The sequence below is a fragment of the Zootoca vivipara genome, chromosome 8, assembly GCF_965207765.1.
Source record: "Zootoca vivipara chromosome 8, rZooViv2.hap1.1, whole genome shotgun sequence".
Taxonomy (NCBI): Eukaryota; Metazoa; Chordata; class Lepidosauria; order Squamata; family Lacertidae; genus Zootoca; species Zootoca vivipara.
Genome location: NC_142591.1, coordinates 75,415,827 through 75,440,761, shown reverse-complemented (window position 1 = coordinate 75,440,761; position 24,935 = coordinate 75,415,827). Strand labels below are relative to the sequence as shown.

The 24,935-nt window shown below is 46.8% G+C and overlaps 1 protein-coding gene across 4 annotated transcripts; it reads left to right on the top strand.

Annotated features, from left to right (window-relative positions):
• Positions 1 to 22: 22 nt before the first annotated feature.
• BBS10 (Bardet-Biedl syndrome 10) lies at positions 23 to 6,619 on the top strand. 4 transcript variants are annotated; one of them, XM_035125062.3, is made up of 3 exons: positions 288 to 730; positions 1,167 to 1,291; positions 4,182 to 6,619. In XM_035125062.3, the coding sequence occupies exons 1-3, from the start codon at positions 416 to 418 to the stop codon at positions 6,163 to 6,165; spliced, it is 2,424 nt and encodes an 807-aa protein (XP_034980953.2). In that variant the 5' UTR covers positions 288 to 415; the 3' UTR covers positions 6,166 to 6,619. The 4 variants fall into 4 exon arrangements, with proteins under 4 accessions (XP_088532538.1, XP_034980953.2, XP_034980952.2 ...); XM_060277625.2 differs by lacking the exon at positions 1,167 to 1,291 and adding an exon at positions 1,476 to 1,600 and having other exon boundaries at positions 603 to 730; XM_088676412.1 differs by lacking the exons at positions 288 to 730; positions 1,167 to 1,291 and adding an exon at positions 23 to 43.
• The last annotated feature ends 18,316 nt before the right edge of the window (positions 6,620 to 24,935 follow it).

The following is a 24,935-nucleotide window of genomic DNA, read 5'->3' as shown; positions in this document are numbered from 1 at the left end:
AGAGCGAAGCTAGACAGGGTCCCAGCTGAGACGGAAAGTGTGGGTAAGAGCCTGGGAAAGGCTTCACGGTGCTTACTGCGCAAGTTGAGCATGCGCAGTGCGGAAGAGTGTGCCTCCTGCCCTCGCGCTGCCACTGTGAGGGCAACGCTGAGGAGAACGTGCCTGAGGAACAGAAGTGGGGCAGAATAAAGAGGGTTTTTTGTTTTGTTTTTCATTTCAGCCACGACCTGTGCTCCTGATCATGTACCCTTTGCCTCACCGCCACAGAATAACTTGCAGGCCATTTGGGATTGAGGAGAAGGAAGGAACTGTCACGGCCCGGCATACTTCTGTATAGTCCAGGACCCTCGGTTCCTCGCTTTTAAAATAAAAGATGGGGCAGAATAAAAAACGAACGGACGGCTTTTAAATAACAATGAAGAGACGGGGCCGTGCTGCTCAACCAATCGCAAGGCTGGGGGAGGAGCGCCTGACGTCACGGCGTCGCCGAGAGGATGGCGAAGGACCGCGCGCCCCGCCTGGGCCGTGGTTCCGTTGCCATGGCGACCGCGCAGCGCTTGGGTCCGGGGCGGCTGGTGCAGGAAGCCGCCGCGCTCGCTGCCGTCGTCCGGGGCTCCGTGGGGCCTCGAGGAGGGCATGTGCTGCTCACCCGCCCCACGGGGGAAGTGCTGCTTTCCAGGGACGGCCGGCGCGTGCTGGAGGCCTTGAACGTAGAGTCGCCCACGGCCCGGTAATCGACGGCCCCCGCTCCGCCCTTCCTCCTTACGAGCAGTTCCGTGGCCTAGGCCGCGTCAAGGACTCGGGCGGGCCCCCTCTCAGGGGTTTCGGGGAGGGCCATGGGTTTAGCCAGGGCGGCAGCTGCCCCGCCTAAATCAAGGAAATAAAGGAAAAATACTTAACTGAAAGTAGAAATGGTAGAAGGTTTTTGACAGGTTTGCTGAGCGCTTGGGGGTGTCAAAAGAAAGTAATTCGAAGCGACTGTGGTTGAGACGTTGCATTCCGAATCTGGTAGACAGATCCAGACACGGGATGGTGACAGCTGGGTGTCCTACCCCCCCAAAAAAACCCATAAATCCTGGCTACATCCAGGAGGAGGAGGAGGAGGAGGAGGAGGAGACAGTGTGGACTGCAAATTTTCCACATCAGGTTTTCGTTTTAATTTTTAGCACTTCAGAAGATGCTGCTCACGGATTTCCTGTGCCCTGTCTAGCATTGCTCTACAACAGGTCCCCAAACTAAAGCCCGGGGGCCGGATGCGGCCCAATTGCCTTCTCAATCCGGCTTGCAGAAGGTCTGGGAATCAGCACGTTTTTACATGAGTAGAATGTGTCCTTTTATTTAAAATGCATCTCTGGGTTATTTGTGTGGCCTGCCTGGTGTTTTTTCATTAGTAGAATGTGTCCTTTTATTTAAAATGCATCTGTGGGTCATTTGTGGGACATAGGAATTTGTTCATATTTTTTTTCAAAATATAGTCTGGCCCCCCACAAGGTCTGAGGGACAGTGGACCGGCCCCCTGCTGAAAAAGTTTGCTGACCCCTGCTCTACAGCATATTGCTGTGAAATTTAGCTCTGTCTCACCAACACTTGCAACTTACCGGTAGGTGCGCATACTATTATTACTAGTTGCCGGCCCACTCATGAAAACAATGAGTGGTGATACAATGACTACTGCAATCAACACAAGATTTTATATATATATTCATTTTTCCACATTCTTATTTTATTTTTATTTAGTTTGCTTTTTCAAATGACATTTTAACAATCACATACCCAAAATACAACATAAACAGAAGATTCCGAAGAATCTCCTAAATGTCCATCCTCCCCTTTGTGGGTCCTATTGTTAGTCATTTCCTCCTGCATAATCTGATAATCCAAATCTTTTACATCTCCATTATATCCAAAAATTCACCATTAAACTACAAGTGTTCTTCCAATCCTACTAACAATTTTAACCATTTACAATGGTTTTTAAGATAAATTATAAATTTTCCTCAACACAAGTTAATATCACCAAGGCAACTATCTGTAAACAAACAATAAACGTCCATAAAATGGCAAAAGTAGTTTCTTTCCCAAATAGGTTTTATCTTAAACAGTAGCAAACACAGTAAATAAAGAGTTCACTTGTAATACAGTGCTCATTTCTTCCCTTTCCAAAATAGATTTTATCTTGAACCATTGCGTAATAAAGAGTCCACTTGTGATATACCAGTGGTTCAGTACTCCGACATCATTCCATAATCCGACGTTCTGTCCTTAAAGCACTTCGTTATTATTTTGTAATAAATAATATGCAATAATATTACATAATGCAATAATATGTAATAAATAATATTTATTTTGTAATAAATAATATGCAAGAGAAGACAGTGTGTAAACAACTTAAAGCAGGGGTATATCTGTCGCCATCAGCATGCCCTTCAGTTTGTTAAACCTCCTTCTTTCCAGCTGGATACCAGTGCCCCTGTGGCTGCCTTCACCCTAAGATCCCAGGGTAGGTTACACCAATTGAAATGTAATGCTAAAAACAGCTTACAATCACAGAAACAAGGTGGGCCCTAAAAATATACATCTCAGGTGTCAAAGGTAGCCTTGATGGCTGCTCCCATCCAGATAGCTCAGAGGGCCATAATCTATAGCTTCCCCCACAAAGGCATCATTTACATCAGTTGATATCGTCCCATGTATATCATGGTCAAAAGCACAAGAAGTCACATGCCCATCCACCTTATCGCCTAAATTGAAAGGCAGCCTTTCCTCATAGGGGAGTTTCTTGAGTCCCTTGATCGCTTTTGCTGGTGTTTTGTGCACATTTTCCACCAACTTCATTTTTAAGGCACAGTGAACATAGAACCCATGACCACCTCACTGAGGCACTTTCACAGAAATATTGCCCCCCTCGCAGCCTCATAGTTGCCAGTTGCCCATGTATGGAATCTGCCCACAACCATTGGGTTTAATGTCTTAGTACAGATAACTTGCATCTTAGGAAGGTTGTAATGTATGATGTTTCGTTGTGTTTTTATCTTATGTTGGAAGGTGCTCAATTACAATCTTATGTGGGTGGGTGGAATATATAAAAAAGGGAAGCAGGGCAAACCCTCTGTTCCCCACATTCCATTTATTTATTTCCTGCACACCCAGCTGGGTTTCCTTGTTTCAGACTCTGGAAAGGTCAATGGGAGGGCCCTGGGAATCTCACAGAGCCCTTTCCCAGAAATTGGTAAGCTACCTTAATAGCTTCTGGGAAGGATGTGTGGGATCTCTCAAAGTGTCCCAGAGGCCCATAAGAAAGGATGTGCCTTGCTTACCAAGGTCTGGAAAAGTTTATTGAGGGCCCTGGGAGCTAGACCCCCTTTCCACCTTCCAAAAACCCAGTAAACAGCCCCCTGAATTTGTGCAATTTTGCATTTAAAATCAGATCCCTGGAACCAAACTCTCACTTAGGTTGCAAGTTACTTGTATATTGGGATCTTACACATAAACTGTATTTTTGTTTTTCTGCTGTAGATTTGTAGAAAAGAAATAATTCATTTAGAGATATTTCAAATATAGTAAAGTTCGCAGTCTATGCGGGGGTTACATTCCAGGGATCACGCCTAAAACCAAAATCACGTATACTCAAAACACATTGCCCCCCTCGCAGCCTCATAGTTGCCAGTGGCTCATGTATGGAATCTGCCCATGTCTTAGTACAGATAACTTGCAAGGAAGGTTGTAATGTATGATGTTTCATTGTGTTTTCATCTTATGTTGGAAGGTGCTCAATTACAATCTTATGTGGGTGGGTGGAATAAATAAAAAAAATGGAAAGCAGGGCAAACCCTCTGTTCCCCACTTTCCATTTATTTATTTCCTGCGCACCCAGCTGGTTTCCTTGTTTCAGACTCTGGAAAGGTCAATGGGAGGGCCCTGGGAACCTCCCAGAGCCCTCTCCCAGAGATTGGTAAGCCACCTTAATAGCTTCTGGGAAGGAAGCTATTCCTTTCCTTCTGGGAAGGAAGCTATTCCAGGGATCACACCTAAAGCCAAAATCACGTATAGTCAAAACACATTGGGTTTAGTCTTGGGTTGGATTGCCAAAGTGATGCGCATAGAGCTGAATGTGCACAAGTTAAAGGCACATAAGTTGTGGGCTTACTTTAAACCATTTGTTTCTCTTTGGTTTTTAACAGAATGATGATTTCATGCATTTCCACACACTGCAATTTGACTGGGGATGGTGCTAAAACGTTCATCGTAATTCTCTCCATTTTACTTCAAGAACTTGAAAAACTTGTTAAAGGAGGTAGTTCTTCCTATTATGAGAACATCCAAGGACGAGAGAATTGTAAAGAATTTTTTTACAGACTGAAACAGGTTTCCCAGCTTCTTACAATGATCCAGGTGGACATTCTAGATTACATAGTGACAAGAGACCTTGAAAAACATTTTCATTCAGTATTTTCTGTTTCTGATGAAGAAATAAGTATGAGCACAATGGGGTTGGTACTGGAAGCTTATTTTTCTGGGAAAGTAGGAATCAATAGGCAAAAGTTTCTTTCACAGTTAAGCTGTGATTTCTACTTCAGAGTTACTGCTGGTAAAAATAGGAGTGAAGTCCTTTGCTTTGTGGATGACTGTTTTGCTGAGTTGCATACTACTGTGACAGGCCTTCCTGTTTCAAGTTCAAGAATCCTAGATGGGCTTATTCTTCACAGAGACTTTGCTGTGTACTGTCCTGCAGATGGTGACAGAAGAGTTTTAGTTATAACAGAACCTATCCAGCCTGCTTATTCTGACTTGGGTGCTGAAGTTGTCATAACTGCTGAAAATCAACATGGGACATCTGAAACCTGGATTACAAAAAGAACAGAAGCTATTCTAAAGCACATGCGGGACAATGACATCAAGGTTTTATTGTCAAGTGTAAAACAACAGGAAGCTGTTCATAACTATGCAAAAAGCAGTAGCATATCTATTGTAGAGTGTCTGTCCCCAGAGGAGATATCTCTTATCTACAGGATCACAGATATTTCACCTTTTAAGCCATCTTTGGACAATATTCACACTGAAATCACAGAAGCCGCTGTAGCAAAATTTTGCCAGCCATTGCACCTTGGCACCAAAAGATTTGTCCATATAGGCTTTGAAAGGACGTGTGCCCTTCAGCTCCACTGTGTGATTCTCTGTGGGCCAGTGCATGGGGTTACTGAGCAACATGTTTGTGCTTTTCATGGTGCATTCAAAATGTTACGACAGATGTTTACGGTTGTTTGTCTGAGTGAGCAAAACCTCTCCAGAACTCTGCATAATAGTCAGCAGTGTTCTGGTGCACAGCAACATTTTGTAGAGAAGCACACTGGCTGTGGTGAGGTTCACGCTTGTGCCAAGCAGCCAAGACCTTGTGGATTTGAAATGGAAGAGGACTCTGTTGTTTCTGCTTCATCGGTAGACAGAGAGTTGGCATGTTCATCCATGCATCTGACTAACTCGGGAGGCGTAGATTTGGCACATGATGCCATGTGCTCAGACCTACATGAATGTGATTTAGTTGACAGGCAAAAGGTGTATCAGAAATGCAGTCATCCAAAAGGAATGTTGAGAATGGATGGGGATGAATCACTTGCGGAAAATCTGCTTGCTCCTACCAGAGCAGAAAGAAGCATCAGTTCCAGAAATGTACTTGTGCATCTGCAACCCACTGAGGACAGTTGTACTAGGCAAGGCTGTGGAGTTAAAGAAGTGGATAATATCAGAAGCCATATTCAGAGTAATTCCAGCTCTTACATAAAGGAGGGATCAGTTTTGCCAGTCGGTGGGATATTCGAGGTACTGTTACATTACTACCTGTCCTGCTATGCAAAGCAGTGCCAGTCACCAAACGTATCCATTCTTTGTGCTGTAATTGCTGATGCATTGCTCAGTGTTCCAAAAACCCTCTGTAGGGTACAGAAAAGGGATGCTTTTCCTCAGCTCTATCTTGAAGTTACCAGCGCTGTCAGAAATAATCAGCCGCTTCTGCCAAATCAAGAAAGGTTAGAATCAGTGTCCTGTAAGTACCAATTAGTGGCTTCCATTCTTCAATGTGCAGCTAAGCTTTTAAGTATTGATCTTATTGTTGGCATTAAGAGGTTACCTCAGCAGACTGAAGAAAGCGATTCAGAAGCTGATCTGTGAATACTGTATAGGGTTTTCGTATGCAGGTGATGCAGTTGCTAGAACCAGCTACGTCCTTTAGTCTCCCTTAGTCCATTGTACTTCTAAGCAGCCCCAGGACTGTTCAAATCCTAACAGAAAGGTGGGGTGAGGGGACATTGGCTGCAATTTTTAAAAAATCCCATAATGTATTTCTGGCCGATGGATTGGGTATAGATTGACAAGGAATTGTGACACATTGAGGCTGCAATGCTAAAGTCATCTATCTAGGAGTACTGTAATTGAATTCGTTGGGACTTACTTGAGGGAGGTGCTTGGATAGGTGCCCCTATCCAAATTTTAGAGAGCTCATTTGAAAGGAAACACTGGTGATGATGAATGCTTTCTGGAAATGTCGGGGGAACTTGCTTCCACACTACATTGGTTGACACTGATTTAGCATGTTTATCTGTCTTAATAAACAACTTTAAAAGCATGCTATGTTAATTTTATGCCTTGTATAAGTTGTTGTTGTTGATTAGTCGTTTAGTCATGTCCGACTCTTCGTGACCCCATGGACCAGAGCACGCCAGGCACTCCTGTCTTGCACTGCCTCCCACAGTTTGGTCAGACTCATGTTGGTAGCTTCGAGAACACTGTCCAACCATCTCGGCGTCTGTCGTCCCCGTCTCCTTGTGCCCTCAATCTTTCCCAGCATCAGGGTCTTTTCCAGGGAGTCGAGTCTTCTCATGAGGTGCCCAAAGTATTGGAGCCTCAGCTTCAGGATCTGTCCTTCCAGTGAGCACTCAGGGCTGATTTCCCTAAGAGTGGATAGGGTTGATCTTCTTGCAGTCCATGCGACTCTCAAGAGTCTCCTCCAGCACCATAATTCAAAAGCATCAATTCTTCGGCGATCAGTCTTCTTTATGGTCCAGCCCTCACTTCCATACATCACTACGGCGAAAACCATAGCTTTATACGGACCTTTGTTGGCAAGGTGATGGCTCTGCCTTTTAAGATGCTGTCTAGGTTTGTCATTGCTTTTCTCCCAAGAAGCAGGCGTCTATTAATTTCGTGACTGCTGTCACCATCTGCATTGATCATGGAACCCAAGAAAGTAAAATCTCTCACTGCCTCCATTTCTTCCCCTTCTATTTGCCAGGAGGTGATGGCTAAACTAAATGACTAAACAGCAACAAAAATGCATTATTCAAATGTGTCACTAGATGGCAATTGTGAGCTATGGCAAATTCAATTTCAAAACGTTTTTTAAAGAAATGGATCAGCTGTGGAAGTTTCCAGAATGACAAAGGTATGAAGCAAAACCTTCCTTCCAGTCTGCAAAGTGGTGGCCTGGCTGCTGTGCGTCCTTTTGGGAACCGGCACTGAGAAACAAAGGCATGGATCGATTAAGATTTGAACTGGTATATTTGCATTTAACTTAATTAAGCCACATTGGCTGTTATCTACACATCGCCTACTATACACTGGTCTCATTGAAGTCAACAGCATTCATCCAGGGGCAACCAGTCCTTGGTTTGCTGCCCTCAGCTACAAATGATCTTGCACCAGCTCATCCGGTAGGAAAGGAAATGGGCTGTGTTTCTCCTACTTTTTTTTTTTAGCACTACAGTATTTGAATGCCCAAACACTTCATACGTGTTATCTCAAAAATCCGCAAAGTCATTTTGAGAGGTATGACATATCTACTTCCTTATTACAAAATTTGTGGGGGTTAGAGAACGGGGGCACAGAGAGAAAGTGGCCTGCCTAAGGCCGTCTAGCAAATTCATGGGTATTAACCATGGACTTCCTGGTTTCTTGGTCAATATAGTATTTTCCTCTAAGACCTAATGAGAATCTAGATGAAAAAGAAACACCCTGCACCGAGTACAGCAACTATGTATGGTAAAAAGATAAAGAACCCATGGATGGTTAAGTCCAGTCAAAGGCGACTATGGGGTTGCAGCACTCATCTTGCTTTCAGGCCGAGGGAGCCAGCATTTGTCAACAGACAGTTTTCTGGGTCGTGTGGCCAGCATGACTAAACCGCTTCTGGCGCAATGGAACACCGTGACGGAAACCAGAGCACACGGAAACACCGTTTACCTTCCCACTGCAGCGGTACCTATTTATCTACTTGCAATGACGTACTTTTGAATTGCTAGGTTGGCAGGAGCTGGGACAGAGCAACAGGAGCTCACCCCGTCATGAGGATTCAAACCGCCAACCTTCCAATTGGCAAGCCCAAGAGGCTTAGTGGTTTAGACCACAGCGCCACCCGCGTCCCTTAGCAACTATGTAGCACTAAATGATATGCCAAAGTGCTGATTAAAGGTAAAGGGGCCCCTGACCATTAGGTCCAGTTGTGACCGACTGGGGTTGTGCGCTTATCTCGCATTATTGGCCGAGGGAGCCGGCGTACAGCTTCCAGGTCATGTGGCCAGCATGACTTAAGCTGCTTCTGGCAAACCACAGCAGCACATGGGCTTATCTACACAGTTCAACATTGGATTTAGAATATTCTCTGGGCACCTACACAGTGGGGGTGGGGATGGAGTTCAGGTGTATTCTACAATACTTCATTGATGCAATAATACTTCATTAGTAGTCATCCATCCACCCATCCATCATTATGCTTCATTAGTTTTGTGATCCTTCCCCAGTGTTACCACATTATTGTCATCTGGAAAGGCATTATAGCGAAACAAATGCAGTACAAAAGCCAACAACCCCAGAACATTTGTGGAATGAAAAGTTACAGGATCTCAGCAGGAGGTTAGTGGATGGCACCAGTTGGAAATGAAGCGGTATGTCCACGCTGAAACGTTGGAAGGCAGTATTGAAAGCAGAATCATATAATAACTTCGCCAATGCCATTGTGAGTACAGTCATACCTCGGTTTAAGTATGCTTCGGTTTGAGTACTTTCAGTTTAAGTACTCTGCGGACCCGTCTGGAACGAATTAATCCACTTTCCATTACTTTCAATGGGAAAGTTCACTTCAGGTTAAGTACACTTCAGGTTAAGTACGGACTGCCAGAACCAATTACGCTCATACTTCAGGTTAAGTATGCTTCAGATTGAGTACTCCGCGGACCTGTCTGGAACAGATTAATTCACTTTCCATTACTTTCAGTAGGAAAGTTCGCTTCAGGTTAAGTACGCTTCAGGTTAAGTACAGACTTCCGGAACCAATTGTGTACTTAAACCGAGGTGCCACTGTACTAATTACGAATGCACAATAAAAAGGGCATCTGGAGTGTGGCTGCTTTGAGGAAGAGTTGGGTTTTTAATGGGAGGAAGAGATGGTACAAATTACAAATAACGAGACTGAAATCAATGTCTTCATTACAAAACTGAATGCAGTAATAAAAAGTATCCCACACTTTTACCGTGTTGGATCTGAAAGACAGTTCCTTTCCATCACTTTGTGCCTAAAAGAAGATTGGGCGGGGGGAGAGAGATTGGGGAACTCCTTAAACTCCTTAGGGGTGCTTGGACTGACTCCCTTACCATGTGCCTACAGCCTTGGTCTTCCTATTGGGGGAGTGCCACCCTCTCCCCATTGGCACATCTGCATTTAAATCAACAAAACGATATTAAGAGCTCCAATAATGGATATCCAATGTTGTTTCTAGTTTGGACAGAAACACATTCATTAAGTCTGGCGTAGAATAAAGCCACTGCTTTTCTTAGAACTGCAGAAAAACAAAAGAGTCCCTAAGCAGGATCTCTCTGGTTACCATAACCCTAAGAGCCTCAGGGAAAGCTTTAGTCAAACTATCAAGGAAAGCTACATGTTCTTATTCTTTCCCCCTCAATTTCACAATTTCTGGGGGTGGGGAGACTTGTCCAGTATTGCAAAATGGCACTTTAAAAAAACAAAACAAAAAACCCATTTTTGGGAATAGATTCATATCTGTCATTGCCTTCCCTATTTTCATTGACACTGCTTCTTAGTGTGGAAATGTGTCTTTCACTGGTATTCAGCTGCCTTTGAGCTGCTTTCACACATTGCCTTCTGTTCCCGTGTGAGCAGGTCCACCTAACAGTGGAGCATCCTTGTCTAAAATACAGCATGCCAACACAACCACCATGGATTGTGGGCAGCAGCTGTCTCTGAGGTTCTCAGATTATTATTTTCTTTGCAGAGACTGCTTTTGCAGTCACAAAACTTATTAACAATAATAATTATTATTTATACCCCACCCATCTGGCTGGGTTTCCCCAGCCACTCTGGATGGCTCCCAACAGAATATTAAAAACACAATAAAACATCAAACAATAAAAACGTCCCTAAACAGGGTTGCTTTCAGATGTCTTCTAAAAGCCAGATAGTTGTTTATTTCCTTGAAGGGAGGGCATTGTACAGGGCGGATGCCACTACCAAGAAGGCGCTCTGCCTGGTTCCCTGTAACCTCACTTCTCGCAGGAAGGGAATTGCCAGAAGGCCCTCAGAGCTGGACCTCAGTGTCCAGGCTGAACAATGGGGGTGGAGATGCTCCTTCAGGTATACTGAGCCGAGGCCATTTAGGGCTTTAAAGGTCAGCACCAACAATACCAATGAGACCCTCTTCAGAAATAATGTTTGAACATAAATAGCTACTTTTGCATGTGCTGTTGAGAGGGGATAATCTGCAGGCCCACCCATTTTTTATTTTTATTTTTTTTAATGGTAACTTGACAGAAAAGCAGTCTTATCAACAATAAACCAGGCTTCCTCAACCCCGGCCCTCCAGATGTTTTGAGACTACAGTTCCCATCATCCCTGACCACTGGTCTTGCTAGCTAGGGATCATGGGAGTTGTAGGCCAAAAACATTTGGAGGGCCGAGGTTGAGGAAGCCTGCAATAAATGAATACATAGAATAATAGAATTGTAGAGTTGGAAGGGACCTGAGTGTCATCTATTTCATCCATCTGCAGTGCAGGAATCCTGCCCACAGCCACCCCTGGGTAGAGTCAAACCACCAACCTTCTGGTTAACAGCCACATGCCCAGGCCCCTTGCACCACATATGAAGAGTATTCATGCATGGGATTCCACAGCTGCAGCCTCAAGCAGTACCATCCAATAGCAGATAGGTGCTGGCTGTCTTTCTTAGTTCTTACTTGACTTGAAATCCAAAGGGAGCAATCCTACGCACAGAAAGCTGACATAAGGCAAAGCTGTGTAAAGTGACAGTGGATCCAAACCCTGTTCAGCAGCAGGGCTGCCACTCTGCCTAAGTCTGGCAGAGGGAAAGCAAGCCTTTAATATAGTGTCCTACTTCAGACGAAGCTGGTGGGGGGTTTAGGATCCAGCCTAAGTCCACCCCAACCTGGTCTCATCACAACCCCAGAACATCTCATTTGTGGAATTTACACCAGCCTCGTCTGAGCCAAGTTACTCTGGCAAATGTTCAGTCGAGCTGGAGATCTGATCTGCTGTATCCTAAGGTGCTCGTCCTGATGGATCTTGTCATAGCATTATCCCCAAATAGTCTATTTTTAATTATTTGTGGATGCAGCTGGCAAAATGACCAACCAACTCATTACAACAGTGGAATCCAACCTAGAAAAAGTCCTATGAAGGGAGAGGTTTGTGAACATATTGGCTGAAGCCCCGACAGAATGCTGTGGGTCTTGGAAGACTGTTGCGTGTTTGAAAGCTTTAAAAGGCTCGAATACACAGATAAAGCCAAAATCTGTAGCCTGCTGTGTCTCATTCATATAAATGGGAATAACCTGGCATTAATCCAGTAATCCTGGCCTTTCTGAGGCAGGAGTTGCGTGGGCCTTGCAACATTACGTCATCCTCAACTTTTTCATTGACAAATTTGTGCCATCCCCATTCCCTGATTACTTCAGCTCTCTTTATGGCTGGATAGTGGTGCCCTCTGGTGTGTATGTGTTGAAATACACCAAACGCTTGTTTCAGAGATCCGCTGCTGCTGTGTAATGTAGTCGACCGTGCGAGGGAAATGCTGTTTTATTTGTATGCGTCTGTAAGATTCTGAAGAGTGGCGGCCCTGGCATTCTTTCAGGCTGCTGATAGGGCTGTAGCTCAGTGGTAGGCCACATGCTTTGTGTTTGAAAGGTCCCAGGATCAATCCCTAGTATTTCCAGAGATGCTGTCTTAGTATTAGGCAGCTTCCTGTGCAGTGGAGGTTGGTGCCCATCGGGAATTGTAGGGCGGAAGCCAGGGGGGACATAAGAACATAAGGAGAGCCTGCTAGACCCATCTAGTCCAGCATCCTCTTCTCACAGTGGCCAACCAGATGCCTGTGGGAAACCCAAAAGCAGGGCATGAGACGAACAGCACTCTGCCCTCCTGCCCTTTCCAGCAACTGGCATTCAGATGTTTGCTAGCCCAGACAGTGTAGGTAGCTACAACTATATGACATTTAGAAGACATCTGAAGGCAGCCCTGTTTAGGGAAGTTTTAAATGACTGAGGGTTTAATGTATTTTTAATCTTTTGTTGGAAGCCGCCCAGAGTCGCTGGGGAAACCCAACCAGATGGGCGGGGTAGAAATTTATTATTATTATTATTATTATTATTATTATTATTATTATTATTATTGTCAGAGGGCCTGGTATGGCTACTCTAGAGTGACGACTCCAGCATGGTCTTTTAAGGCTTTTATTAAGTGCTGATTATTTACAGTGTTCAGAGCAGTAAAAATGCATCCTTAAGGTGAGGTGTCAGAACTCCCGAATGGCGATTGGCGCGTTTTCTTCCAGCACCACAGCTTTGGCAGACCCAACCTCTTCCCCCTACGTTTGCGTCGCAATTCGGGAGTTGGGGGGATTGGCCTCCCCCCCGTGCGTCCAACTTCCTGTCCCACCTGCGGCCTGGGCTCCACAACCTTGCCTGAGCCTCGGACACCACTTCCTGACTCTCCGCTGGAGGCAGAGCTCTCCTTACTCTCTCCAGCGCTTGGGGATGGGCTGGAACTTAAGATGGGAGGGACTTCCCTGTATCCCTTGTCCCTCACATCCACCCCCCTCCCAGGCTCCTCTCCCCCCCTTCCTAGTGGCTCTCTGCTTGCTGGGGACGAGTGAAACCCCAAGAAGTCTGTGGCATCCGACCCTGTGGGTGTAAAAATTTCCCCCCAATCCTGCGATCTTTCTCCTTCCCCCTGAGAAGACGGGAATCCCAAGAAGTCAGTGGCGTCAGAGCTGGTGGGAGTAAAAATGTTCTGCCAGTCCTCTCCTGCCTCTGACGTCGTCGACCTCGGTGAAACCCACACCTCTTCTTCCGTGTCCTCAAATTCCGCTTCCCATCTCCATGGAGAGCTGCTGCCTGCTATCCCTTCCTCCTGCCCCTCCCCCTCTCCCTCCCTTTCCATGTGCCAGGGCTTGGGCCTGTGGGGGAACAGGGCGTGGAACTCTTCCACTAAAAATTCCTCAGGTACTTCCGTGGCCGGTATCCACTCATTGTGGGACGGCGGAGTGTCCTCCCATGCTATCAGGTACTCCAGCCCTCTCACCCCTCTCCTTGAGTCTAAAATCTCAGTTGCCTCATTGAGCTGTCGGGCGTCTCCCGTCTCCCCCCCTCCCTCTGGAGGCTGATCGCTGTCCCTGAACCTGGTACTTTCCCTGTACGGCGACAGCAGCGATCTATGAAACACTGGGTGCACTCTCATGTCCTCCGGCAGTGCTAGCCTGAAGGCTACCGGGTTGACCTGTTGCGTGACCGTGAAGGGGCTCAGCCTCCTGGGTGCTAACTTTTTGCATCGCCCCCTGGTGGGAAGACCTTCCGAGGATAACCAAACCTTGTCCCCCACCCTGATGACCTCTCCCGGTCGCCTGTGGCGATCTGCCCCCTTCTTGTACGCTTCCTTGGCCCTCTCCAAGTGTTCTCTGAGCTGCTGGTGCACCGTCTCCAGGTCCTCTGCCCAATCCTCTGCTTGTGGGCCCTCTTCCTCCTCCTCCCCCTCCCTCTCCGGGAAAGATCTGAGGTCGCGCCCGTAGTTGGCCTTAAAGGGCGACACCCCTGTGGAGACGTGCACCGCATTGTTGTAGGCAAATTCTGCCAGTGGCAGGCGATCCACCCAGTCCGTTTGCCTCTGGCTGACGTAACATCTCAGGTACTGCTGCAGAATGGCGTTGACCCGCTCCGCCTGTCCATTGGTCTGCGGGTGCCGAGCCGTAGACAAACTGACCTCCACCTGCAGGAGGTTCATTAGCCGCCGCCAGAAACTGGAAACAAATTGGCGGCCACGATCCGAAATAACTCTTAAAGGCAATCCATGCAGTCTGAATACGTGGTCAACAAACAGTTTGGCCGTCTCTTCTGCCGAGACCGCCCTGGCACACGGTATAAAGTGGCACATTTTGGACATGAGGTCCACCACCACCAACACTGCGGTCTTGCCCCTGGACGACGGCAGGTCTGTGATGAAGTCCATGGACACTACTTCCCACGGCCTGTGCGGTGTGGCTAATGGCTCCAGCAAACCTGCTGGTGGCGCTCTGACCACCTTTGCTCGCTGGCAGGTGTCACATCCCCTTACATAATCCCGAACATCCTCCCGCACCCCTGGCCACCAGAAGTGTCTCATGACTAGGTGAGTGGTTTTGTCCCTTCCGAAATGACCCGCCGTTGGGTTGTCGTGCATCTGCTTGAGGGCCTTACCTCTCAGCTGTTTGGTTGGCAGGTACAGGGCTCCCCTGTAAAAAAGCAAACCCCTCCTTTCCTCAAAGTCTTTGGCCTGCTCCCTCCCCCCTCTCAGTTCTCTGAAGATGCGGGTGGCAAATTCATCAGCTGCTGTCAGTGCTGTGAGTTCTGCCTCGCTCACCACTGCTGCTCCGCAGGACCATGCTGATGGGGGGAAAATGTGCCTGGGTGCTGGTGGCAACTCCTCCTCCATGTACTCTGGCTTGCGGGAGAGGGCATCCGCCCTGACATTCTGCTCCCCCGGGATGTAGTGGATGGAGAAGTTGAAGTTCGAGAAGAACTCTGCCCACCGTATCTGCCGCTGGTTGAGCACCCTGGCAGTTCTCCAGAACTCCAGGTTCTTGTGGTCTGTGCACACCTGGATGGGGTGCTTGGCGCCCACCAGGAAGTGTCGCCAGTGCTGGAACGCAGCGTGGATCGCGAGAAGTTCCCTATCAAACACTGTGTAGTTGCGTTCTGGCTGGGTCAGCTTCCTGGAGAAGAAGGCACAGGGTCTCCACTCTCTGTTGGCGTCCAGTTGCAACAGAATCGCTCCCAGAGCCTTGTCCGAAGCATCTGTCTCCAGGCGTAGGGGCGCATCCTGCACCACGTGGAACAGGTGCTGGTCTGAAGCGAATACCCTCTTGAGGCTTTCGAACGCTGCTTGCGCCTCTGGTGTCCACCGGAACTTCTGCTTGCCTCTCAGGCAGTCGGTGATAGGAGCCGTGACACGAGAGAAGTTCTTGATGAACTTCCTGTAGAAGTTAGCGAAGCCTAGTAGGCGTTGGGCATCTTTGCGCGTCCTGGGGCTGTGCCAGTCCAGGATGGCCTGCACCTTGTCCTTGTCCATCGCCAGCCCCTTGTCTGACAGCTTGTAGCCCAGGAAGTCCACCTCTTTGGTGTGAAACTTGCACTTCTCCAGCTTCACATACAGGTGGTTGTCCTTCAGGCGCTGCAACACCTCCCTGACATCCTTCACATGTTGCACTGGGTCATTGGAATAGATAAGGATGTCATCTAGGAAGACCAAGCAGTTCTTGAAGAGGAGGGACCCCAGGACATGGTGCATGAAGGCCTGGAAGCATGCTGAGCCCCCTTGCAACCCGAAGGGCATCACCAGATATTCAAAAGAGCCCAGAGGCGTGAACATCGTGGTTTTCCATTCATCGCCCTCCCGGATCCTGATCAAGTTGTACGCCCCTCTTAGGTCTAGTTTGGTGAAAATCTTGCCCCTGCGTGCCGCTGTCAGGAGATCATCCACTCTGGGCATGGGGAAAGCCACTGGCTCTGTCACTGAATTCAGTCGTCTAAAATCCACCACAAGACGGCGCTGTTGCGTGTCTTTCTTGTCCACCCAGAAGACCGGGCTGCCCCCTGCTGCCTTGCTTTCTCTGATGAACCCCCGCTTGAGGTTCTTGTCGATGAAAGCACGCAGATCCTCCAGTTCCTGATCTGACATGGCGTACAGCTTGGCTGGGGGTATCGTTGCCCCTGGCACCAGGTTGATCTGGCAGTCAAAAGGCCTGTGTGGGGGTAGGTGGTCGGACTCCGCTTCGCTGAAGACCTCCTGCAGGTCCCAGTACGGCTTGGGTATCGCCTCACCCCCTTTGACATGCATGGTGGCCACCGTGGCTATCGGAGGCCCCTCCCCTGGTTGGTGCTGCATGCAATGTTCCAGACAAAAGTCCGACCCAAACGTGATGCATCTCTGGTGCCAACTTATGGAGGGGTCGTGGCGCGCCAGCCAGCTCATTCCCAAAACGATGGGGGGGTCTGAGATGGTTGTGACGTTGAAAGCCAGTGTCTCTGAGTGCCTTCCCACCGTCATTCTCATGGGGGGGGGGGTTTGATGAGTGATGGCCCCTCCCAGCAACTCTCTGCCGTCAATGGTGGCCACGTGCAGGGGAAAATCCAGCTGCAGAAGTTGGATCTGGTGCTCTTCTGCAAAGTTTCTCGAGAAGAAGTTGGCTGAGGCACCACTGTCAATTAAGGCGAGGACTGTCAGGGGATAGCCATTTGGGAGCGTTAGCGTGACTTCTAGAACCACTCCTGCTCTGGGAGGGGTGGGCTGGCTCTGCTCCTCTCTGTGCGGGTGGGCGGGCTGGGGCTGTTGTCTGCTGACTGTGCCTGGCTGCTGCCCCTTGTCTCCTGCAGCCAGGCTGTCTCGTTTCCCTGCTGTGGTGCTGCGTCAGCGGGGGAAGGTACAACCGTTCCCGCCTTTCCTTGCCACTCTCTGCGATGAGGGCAGTCTCTGACGCGATGCCGGGGGGAGTTGCAGAGAAAGCAATTCCCGCCTCTTCCCTCCTTGCGTCTTGGCGCCGCCGGGGTTTGAAAAGCCCGCGCGCGCGCTCCCCCGATCTCCATCGGTTCCGGCTCTGGGCTTGGTCTGGGCGGGTCTGGGGGCGGTCCCTGGGGTGGGGTTTGGTGATGTGGTCTGTCCTGGGAGCGTGGGAACCAAGGTTTTGCTGCGCGCGTCGCTTGTTTGTCATACCATCTGGATTCCTGTCTCACCCCCACCGCTAGCGCCGCTTTGCTTAACTGATCCATAGTCTGCGGTCTAGGACCTCTTGCCAGCTCATCCTTAACGTCTGCGTGCAAACCCAGGTAGAAGGCTGATTTCACTGGCTCACTTTGCAGATCCCACCCCAATTTGTGCACCAGCATGGTGAATCTCGCCCAGTAGTCCCTAACTGTCGATTTTCCTTGTGTTAAGTTATGAAGCTCCTGTTTAGTGGCCTCCATTTCACTGTCGCTAGCGTACATTATTTTTAAGGCTTCTAGAAATAATTTTGCGTTCTTCATGCAAGGATTTTTTTGCGCGATGAGCGGTCTTACCCATTCCCTGGCGGCCCCCGTCAAATGCTCTATGATAAAGGAGACTCTGTGCGCGTCATCTGGGAATTCTGCTGCATGCAATTCCAGCGCATAATTTATTTCTGTCTCGAATCCTAGGTACTCCCTCGGGTCGCCGCTGAACTTGGTGACTAGGCTCTGTCCCCTTCTCACTTGGACTAGCTGCGGCTGGGGCGCCCCCCCACCTCTAGCGGCTTTCTCCTCTTCCAACTTTTTCTGCAGGTCCAATACCATCACCCTTAGCTGTTTCTCAGTCTCCTCTTTTGTCCTCACCTGGTCCACCAGCTTGTTCAGCTCCTCCTGCGCCCCTCGCGCTTCCTCCTGAGCGGCATGCAATTGCTGCTGTGCGTGCGCTGTGAGGTTCTGCAGCTCCTGCTTCGCTGCTTCGGCCTCCAGCCTCCAATGCTCAGCCTCTTGAGCGCTCATCGCTGCCCTCCAAAGTAGCCAAAAAAAGATTCGGGAGTTGCTGTCAGAGGGCCTGGTATGGCTACTCTAGAGTGACGACTCCAGCATGGTCTTTTAAGGCTTTTATTAAGTGCTGATTATTTACAGTGTTCAGAGCAGTAAAAATGCATCCTTAAGGTGAGGTGTCAGAACTCCCGAATGGCGATTGGCGCGTTTTCTTCCAGCACCACAGCTTTGGCAGACCCAACCTCTTCCCCCTACGTTTGCGTCGCAATTCGGGAGTTGGGGGGATTGGCCTCCCCCCCGTGCGTCCAGCTTCCTGTCCCACCTGCGGCCTGGGCTCCACAACCTTGCCTGAGCCTCGGACACCACTTCCTGACTCTCCGCTGGAGGCAGAGCTCTCCTTACTCTCTCCAGCGCTTGGGGATGGGCTGGAACTTAAGATGGGAGGGACTTCCCTGTATCCCTTGTCCCTCACAATTATTATTATTATTATTATCACCATCATCATCATCATCAATGTGCTGCATGAAGAAGTACTTCCTTTTATCTGTTCTGATAGCTTCATTGAATGTCCGCAAGTTCTAGCATTTTGAGGGAGAAATACTTTTCTCTGTCCACTTTCTCTGTGCTGTGCATAATTTTATAAACCTCTGTCATGTCACCTGCTCCTCTTTTCCCCTAAACTAGGTAAAGGTAAAGGTCCAGTCGTGACCGACTCTGGGGTTGCGTGCTCATCTCGCATTATTGGCCGAGGGAGCCGGCGTGTAGCTTCCAGGTCATGTGGCCAGCATGACAAAGCCGCTTCTGGCAAACCAGAGCAGCACATGGAAACGCCGTTTACCTTCCCGCTGTAGCGGTTCCTATTTATCTACTTGCATTTTGACGTGCTTTTGAACTGCTAGGTTGGCAGGAGCTGGGACCAAGCAACGGGAGCTCAAACCATCACAGGGATTCGAACCGTCGACCTTCTGATCAGCAAGCCCTAGGCTCAGTGGTTTAACCACAGCACTACCTGGGTCCCTTTCCCCTAAACTGAAAAGCCCCAAATGCTGTAACTTTTCCTTACAGGTGAGTTGCTCCACCCCTTGATCCTTTTGGTTGCCTTTTTCTGAGAGCAACCATAGATGGAGCCAGAGCCAATGACAGATGTGGCCAACTGATTCTATTTTTAAAATATATATATTTTTATTAGATTTTTATAAAAACACTTAAGAAACATAACAAATTCACAATATAACACTACAAAACATAGAAAATACACAACAATAAAAACAATAAACACATATCATCTTATATCATCCTTAAAGTCATTGTCTCTTTTACTTCCCCAAGTCCCCTCTATCTGATTTTCATTTTAGATTCGTCTGTAACAGTTTCTAAATCATTACTTTTAATTTTCATCATCATATTTTTCTTAGTTCATCTTAATCTCAGTCTTTTATTTATAACTCATTTTCCTGCTTTATAATCTTCTCTTTTTTCCCTAATGCCTTAACTTCAGTATTTCCCTAGATGGTCAGTCTTTTAATATTCAGAAATAATTCCCTAAATACACTTTGAATTTTTTCCAATCTTCCTCCATTCTCTCATCTGCTTGGTCTCGGAGTCTTCCTGTCAATTCTGCTAGTTCCATAAAGTCCAACATTTTCATTTGCCATTCTTGTAGAGAGGGCAATTCTTCTTTTTTCCAGTATTTCACAATTAAGATCCTCGCAGCTGTGGTGGCGTACATAAACAAATTAACATCTTTTTTTGGGATTTCTTCCCCAACTATTCTAAGTAAAAAGGCCTCTGGTTTTTTCAAAAATGTGTTTTTGTATATCTTTTTCATTTCATTATAAATCATTTCCCAGAAGCCTTTTATCTTGGGGCATGTCCACCACATATGATAGAATGAGCCTATTTCCTCTTTACATTTCCAGCACTTATTATCACCCTTGTGATACATTTTCGCTAATTTGACCGGTGTCAAATACCATCTATACATCATTTTCATTAAATTCTCCTTCAACGCAGTGCATGCCGTAAATTTCATTCCCTTCTTCCACAACGTTTCCCAATCTGACATCATAACATTGTGACCCAAATTTTTGGCCCATTCAATCATAACCGATTTTGTTTGCTCATCCTTCAAATGCCACTCTAACAATAAATTATACATTCTGGACAAGTTCTTGCTATTTGCCTCTATTAATTCCGTTTCCAATTTTGATTTCTCTGTTTGAAATCCAACTTTTTTGTCTATTTTAAATGCTTCATTTATCTGTACATACTGAAACCAATCGCTTAACTTCTCCTTCAATTGTTCATATGGCTTTAACTTAAATTGATTTTCCACCTCAATCAAAATGTCTTTGTATTTCAGCCTATTCTCATCCATGTTTATCCTTTTAGGTTTCTTCGCCTCGAGAGGCGAAATCCACCTGGGAGTTTTCCTTTCTAACAGATCTTTATATATTATCCATACATTGAACAATTATTTCCTAATTATATTATTTTTGAAGCCTTTATGGGCCTTAACCTTATCATACCATAGATATGCGTGCCAACCAATGCATTATCATAACCCTCCAGATCTACATCGGCATTGTCTAGTAAAAACCATTCCTTCAACCAGCAGAAAGCTGCTGCTTCAAAATAAATCTTTAAGTCTGGCAGTGAGAATCCTCCCCTTTCTTTTACATCTGGGCTTCTTCCCCTGCCAGACAAATTTAGACAATGTCCTTTGCCAATCTTGAAAGCATTTTAGCTTGTCTACAATCGGTAGGGCTTGAAATAAAAACAACATTCTTGGCAATACATTCATTTTAACAGTAGCTATTCGGCCCATTAAGGACAATTTCAACCTTGACCATATCTCTAAATCTCTTTTAATTTCTTTCCATAACTTCTCATAATTATCTTTATACAAATTTAAATTTCTTGCTGTCATATTCACTCCCAGATATTTCACCTTTTTCACACATTTCAGTCCTGTACAGTCCTCTACAATTTGTTTTTCCTGTATCGTCAATTTCCCCCCCCAATACCTTAGTTTTTCCTTTATTTAACTTAAAACCTGCAACCTGCCCGAGTGGCCAACTGATTCTAAGTGTGACCCCCATCTTTCTCCCTGCTGTGTTCTACAAGGGCAAAACTGAGATAAAGGAGGGGAAGCTGACAACCAGAACTCACTTCTGCTGGTTTCAAGCAGGCAGGCAGGTGGGGACTGGTTATTATAGGCAAACAAAGGTTAGCCAGGGAGTCCCCTGTTTGCCCTAACAGACCAGCCCCCACCTATTTTGTTATTCCCTGCCACCTTGGGTGTCTACAAGAGGGTTGGTTACTTCCCTCTTGATGAGTCATAATCCCTAGATTCTCTGCTTTCATTTTATAAAAAAAGTATGTCTCGTAGCATTCAGAGATTAGCAGGGCCAGCCCACTCATGAGACAAGGTGAGGTGGCCACCTTGGACGGCAGAATCTACAGAGGCAGCAGGTCCCTATGTAGATATTTACTTCCTCCTTTGTTCTTGATGTAGATCTTCACTCATGCTTTCTTACCCAGCAGGGTTGGGGGCACCATTTTCTGATTTGCTTCAGGTACCAAAATCTCCTGGGCTGGCCCTGGAGATAAGGCAAATTTTGCAGGCAAGTGTCTCCTTGGCTGCTTTGTGAGGAACTAGACAGCTCCCACCTTTTCGTGTTTTTAATCACTGAATGAAGCCAAATGAACGGTCAACATTTAGAAAAGCAGATCTAGCCGATTCGATAAAGAGTCTAGAGAAAGACGTTCTTGATTATTTTTTATGACTTTCTACATTGTTCATTCCTAGTGGGAAGGTAATTACTGCCGTACAGAGAGGCAAGGGGACAGATAACTGGGATTTTACTGTAGTGTCGTGATTGGTTAGTGGTGTGCCAACCCAAAAACAAAATTTAGCAGTCAAGACAGGAGTTGATGTTCTTTCAAACTTGGGTATAATTTCATAACTAAAATAATGGTTTCCTCCTCCATCCCCTGAAGTTGGCAAACATTAAAAACAAAACCTGTCAATGCCTATGCAGCTAAAATTTGCAGGAAGAAGTATTGTGATTGAGAGACCATGTTCCCAGAGACTAATGCCTTATACAGGGAAGACTTGCCAATAGCCTAGAAACTGAATGCACTCCATGAACGGTTTTAGCAGAAGGTTTCAGGCCACATTTGAGGGCTGTTCATATGCACAAAATATTCTGGTGCTAAGGTTTTTAAAATTATATTCCATGTGCAGCTCATAATGGAGCTTCTGGGTTCTGTTTTAGCCTTCGCAGAAAGGTTAATACTTTGCCAACGTTATTCCATGTTTAGGAAACGCTTTTGAAGTCGTCTTCAGAAGAATATTTAATGCTTATTACATAAGAATGAAATCCAATTAGGAGACTTCAAGAAAAACAGGCACCGCAGTACAAAGCAGATGCAGGCACAGATCTACAGTGCGTCTTTTATTTTTATGTTTTAACCAATGAAAATGATGCTGGGGTGGCGTGGAGTAGAAAGGTGCCCAGCACAACCTGAGATGATGTGGTTTCAAAATGCAGCATGGGCAAGGAGGCGCTGAGCTCTTTTCCCACCTGCAGGAACCTTGGAAGAAAGGGAGTCTGCACCCCTTGGACTGGCCTTGCAGGTCTAAGCGCCACCTCCTTCCACCAAAGAGATGATGAGGCAAAAATATTGCTGTTCAAATTTAGGGCATAGAGAGGTGTCTCCCTGTTTTCCAGCAGCCATTGTTCTTGTTGTGCCTCAAGGGCAGGACTTTGCTGTGGATGGAAGAGCTGAGCTGGTTGCTAATGTGTAGAGAGGGAGGGAGGCAGCAAAGAGTAATCAAGCATATGTATTTGTTTACATTAGCTTATTTATAGGTCAGCTACTACTGGTAGCAAAGGTTCCTAGGTGGCTCTTTCAGTGTAGAGCAGTTTTCTGCACTGAGAAAAGTTGTTGGCACTCATCTGTCTTGAGAGACAATGGGGTGAGTGGGTGAAGGTAAACTGCTGCATTAACAGTACCAGCATGAACTCCCTGGGGTGGAAACCTAATAATAATAATAATGTTTGTTTGTTTGTATCCCGCCCTCCCCAGCTGAGGCCAGGCTCAGAGCGGCTAACATAAAAACAACACAATATGCATAAAAACAGACATCAATTAATTAAAATTAATTCAGATATGTTAAAATCTGGGCAGGTGGCAATCATCAGGTTGGAATTGAGAGTAGTTGATACTTGCCAGGGCCAACTGTTTCCACTGACCATACAAGGACCTGTGAGTTGGGTTGGGGGCCTCCTTCAGGCTTCTTTTATACCAGGCATCCCCAAACTTTGGCCCTCCAGATGTTTTAGACTACAATTCCCATCTTCCCCAACCACTGATCTTGTTATCTAGGGATCATGGGAGTTGTAGGCCAAAACATCTGGAGGGCCGCAGTTTGGGGATGCCTGTTGTATACAAAGGAAAGTAAATCAAACTGCATCCTGCCCAAAGGCCCTGCAGAAGGATGCCTAGACAGTGTGTATTGAGGTCCTCGGCTGCCAAGATGACAAGACCCACCCCTCTTCTCAGCCTCACTGATGTGGTGCAAAGGAAAGCAGAGCAATGCATTTGGCACCAGCTTGGCTTGGCTGCAAGAGTTGCCAGGAGGTGGCGCACAAGGCACCATCTAACCATCTTAGGGACTCTGATCCAGATTTGTGTAGAGTTTACTCCTTAGACTTTTCTTCTCCCAAAGATCTCGCACAAGGCAGCAGAGATCAGAGTTTTCCTTCTCCTAGATGGGCTACCTTCTCAGGTTGATTGCCTCCCTAACCATTGGACCCACCATTGGGCTGGTTTGCTCTGTCCGCCGGAGCCTGTCTTTGTGTGCAGGGGGAGTCCCTAACTCACCAAGGGTTTGAGACCCATTGGCTACCCTCACCTGGTCACATGCCAACAGCTTCTAGGAGCCACAGGAGAGAGCTGAAATGAGAAAAGACAGAAGTTTGATCCCATCAACTCAGACAAATGAGAAGCTCCTTCGTCTCTGTGTTTGCAAACTGCTGATCCCTCTGACTGATTTGATGCCTGGTCACCGCCATGCATTAGGCTGAACAGAGATCAACACCCTTTGCCAGCACCCTCGGCCAAATTTTTGTTTTGGGCTACGACTCTCATCAGCCCCAGCCAGCATATAGAATCATAGTGTATGTAACATAGATGTTGGATGTGTAACGTCTTATCTGATGAAGAGCCATGGAGAGCTTGAAAGTTTGACATGTTTTTGTGACATTTTGGTTTGCCCCAATATAGGGATTGATTTGATAGCTGCAGATTTAGGAGTTTCCCTGCTTCTTCTCATGTACCATCAAGGCTTTACGTTTGATGAGAATGATGAAATTATGCAAACATGCCAGCAGATGGCGCTGCATGTACATCTGTCAAAAGCCGCATGCTTGTCCAAGAGCTCTGCCCCAGGTGATCTCTGCTGCACCAGGTGCTGCAACCTGGATGTGAGTTCACTGAAACTGGTGCAGCTGAAATAATATTAAGCGATACCATCCCATCTGGCTGAAAGCATGAACTGATTGGTTAGGGCAACTAATTCAGGCTGATTCATTCAACCGTGGATTTAAAAGGCAGCATTTGAACCGGACTTAAAACCAGAGCTGCAGGCCTGTTGCAGCTGGCCTTGTTGGCAACACAGAGAGCACAGTTCAAACGTCCAAAGCGCTTTGTGAATGTTATCTCAGGAGCCCAAGGATGGGGAACCAACAGGTCTCTAAACATCGTTGGACTCCAGCCCCCATCAGCCCAAGCCGGTATGGCCAGTGGTCAGGCCACGTAGGGAGATGTCATCCAACAACAAACTGCAGTCCATTGGTTTTTTCCTGCTCCTACTGCAAGGTAAACCAATGTTATT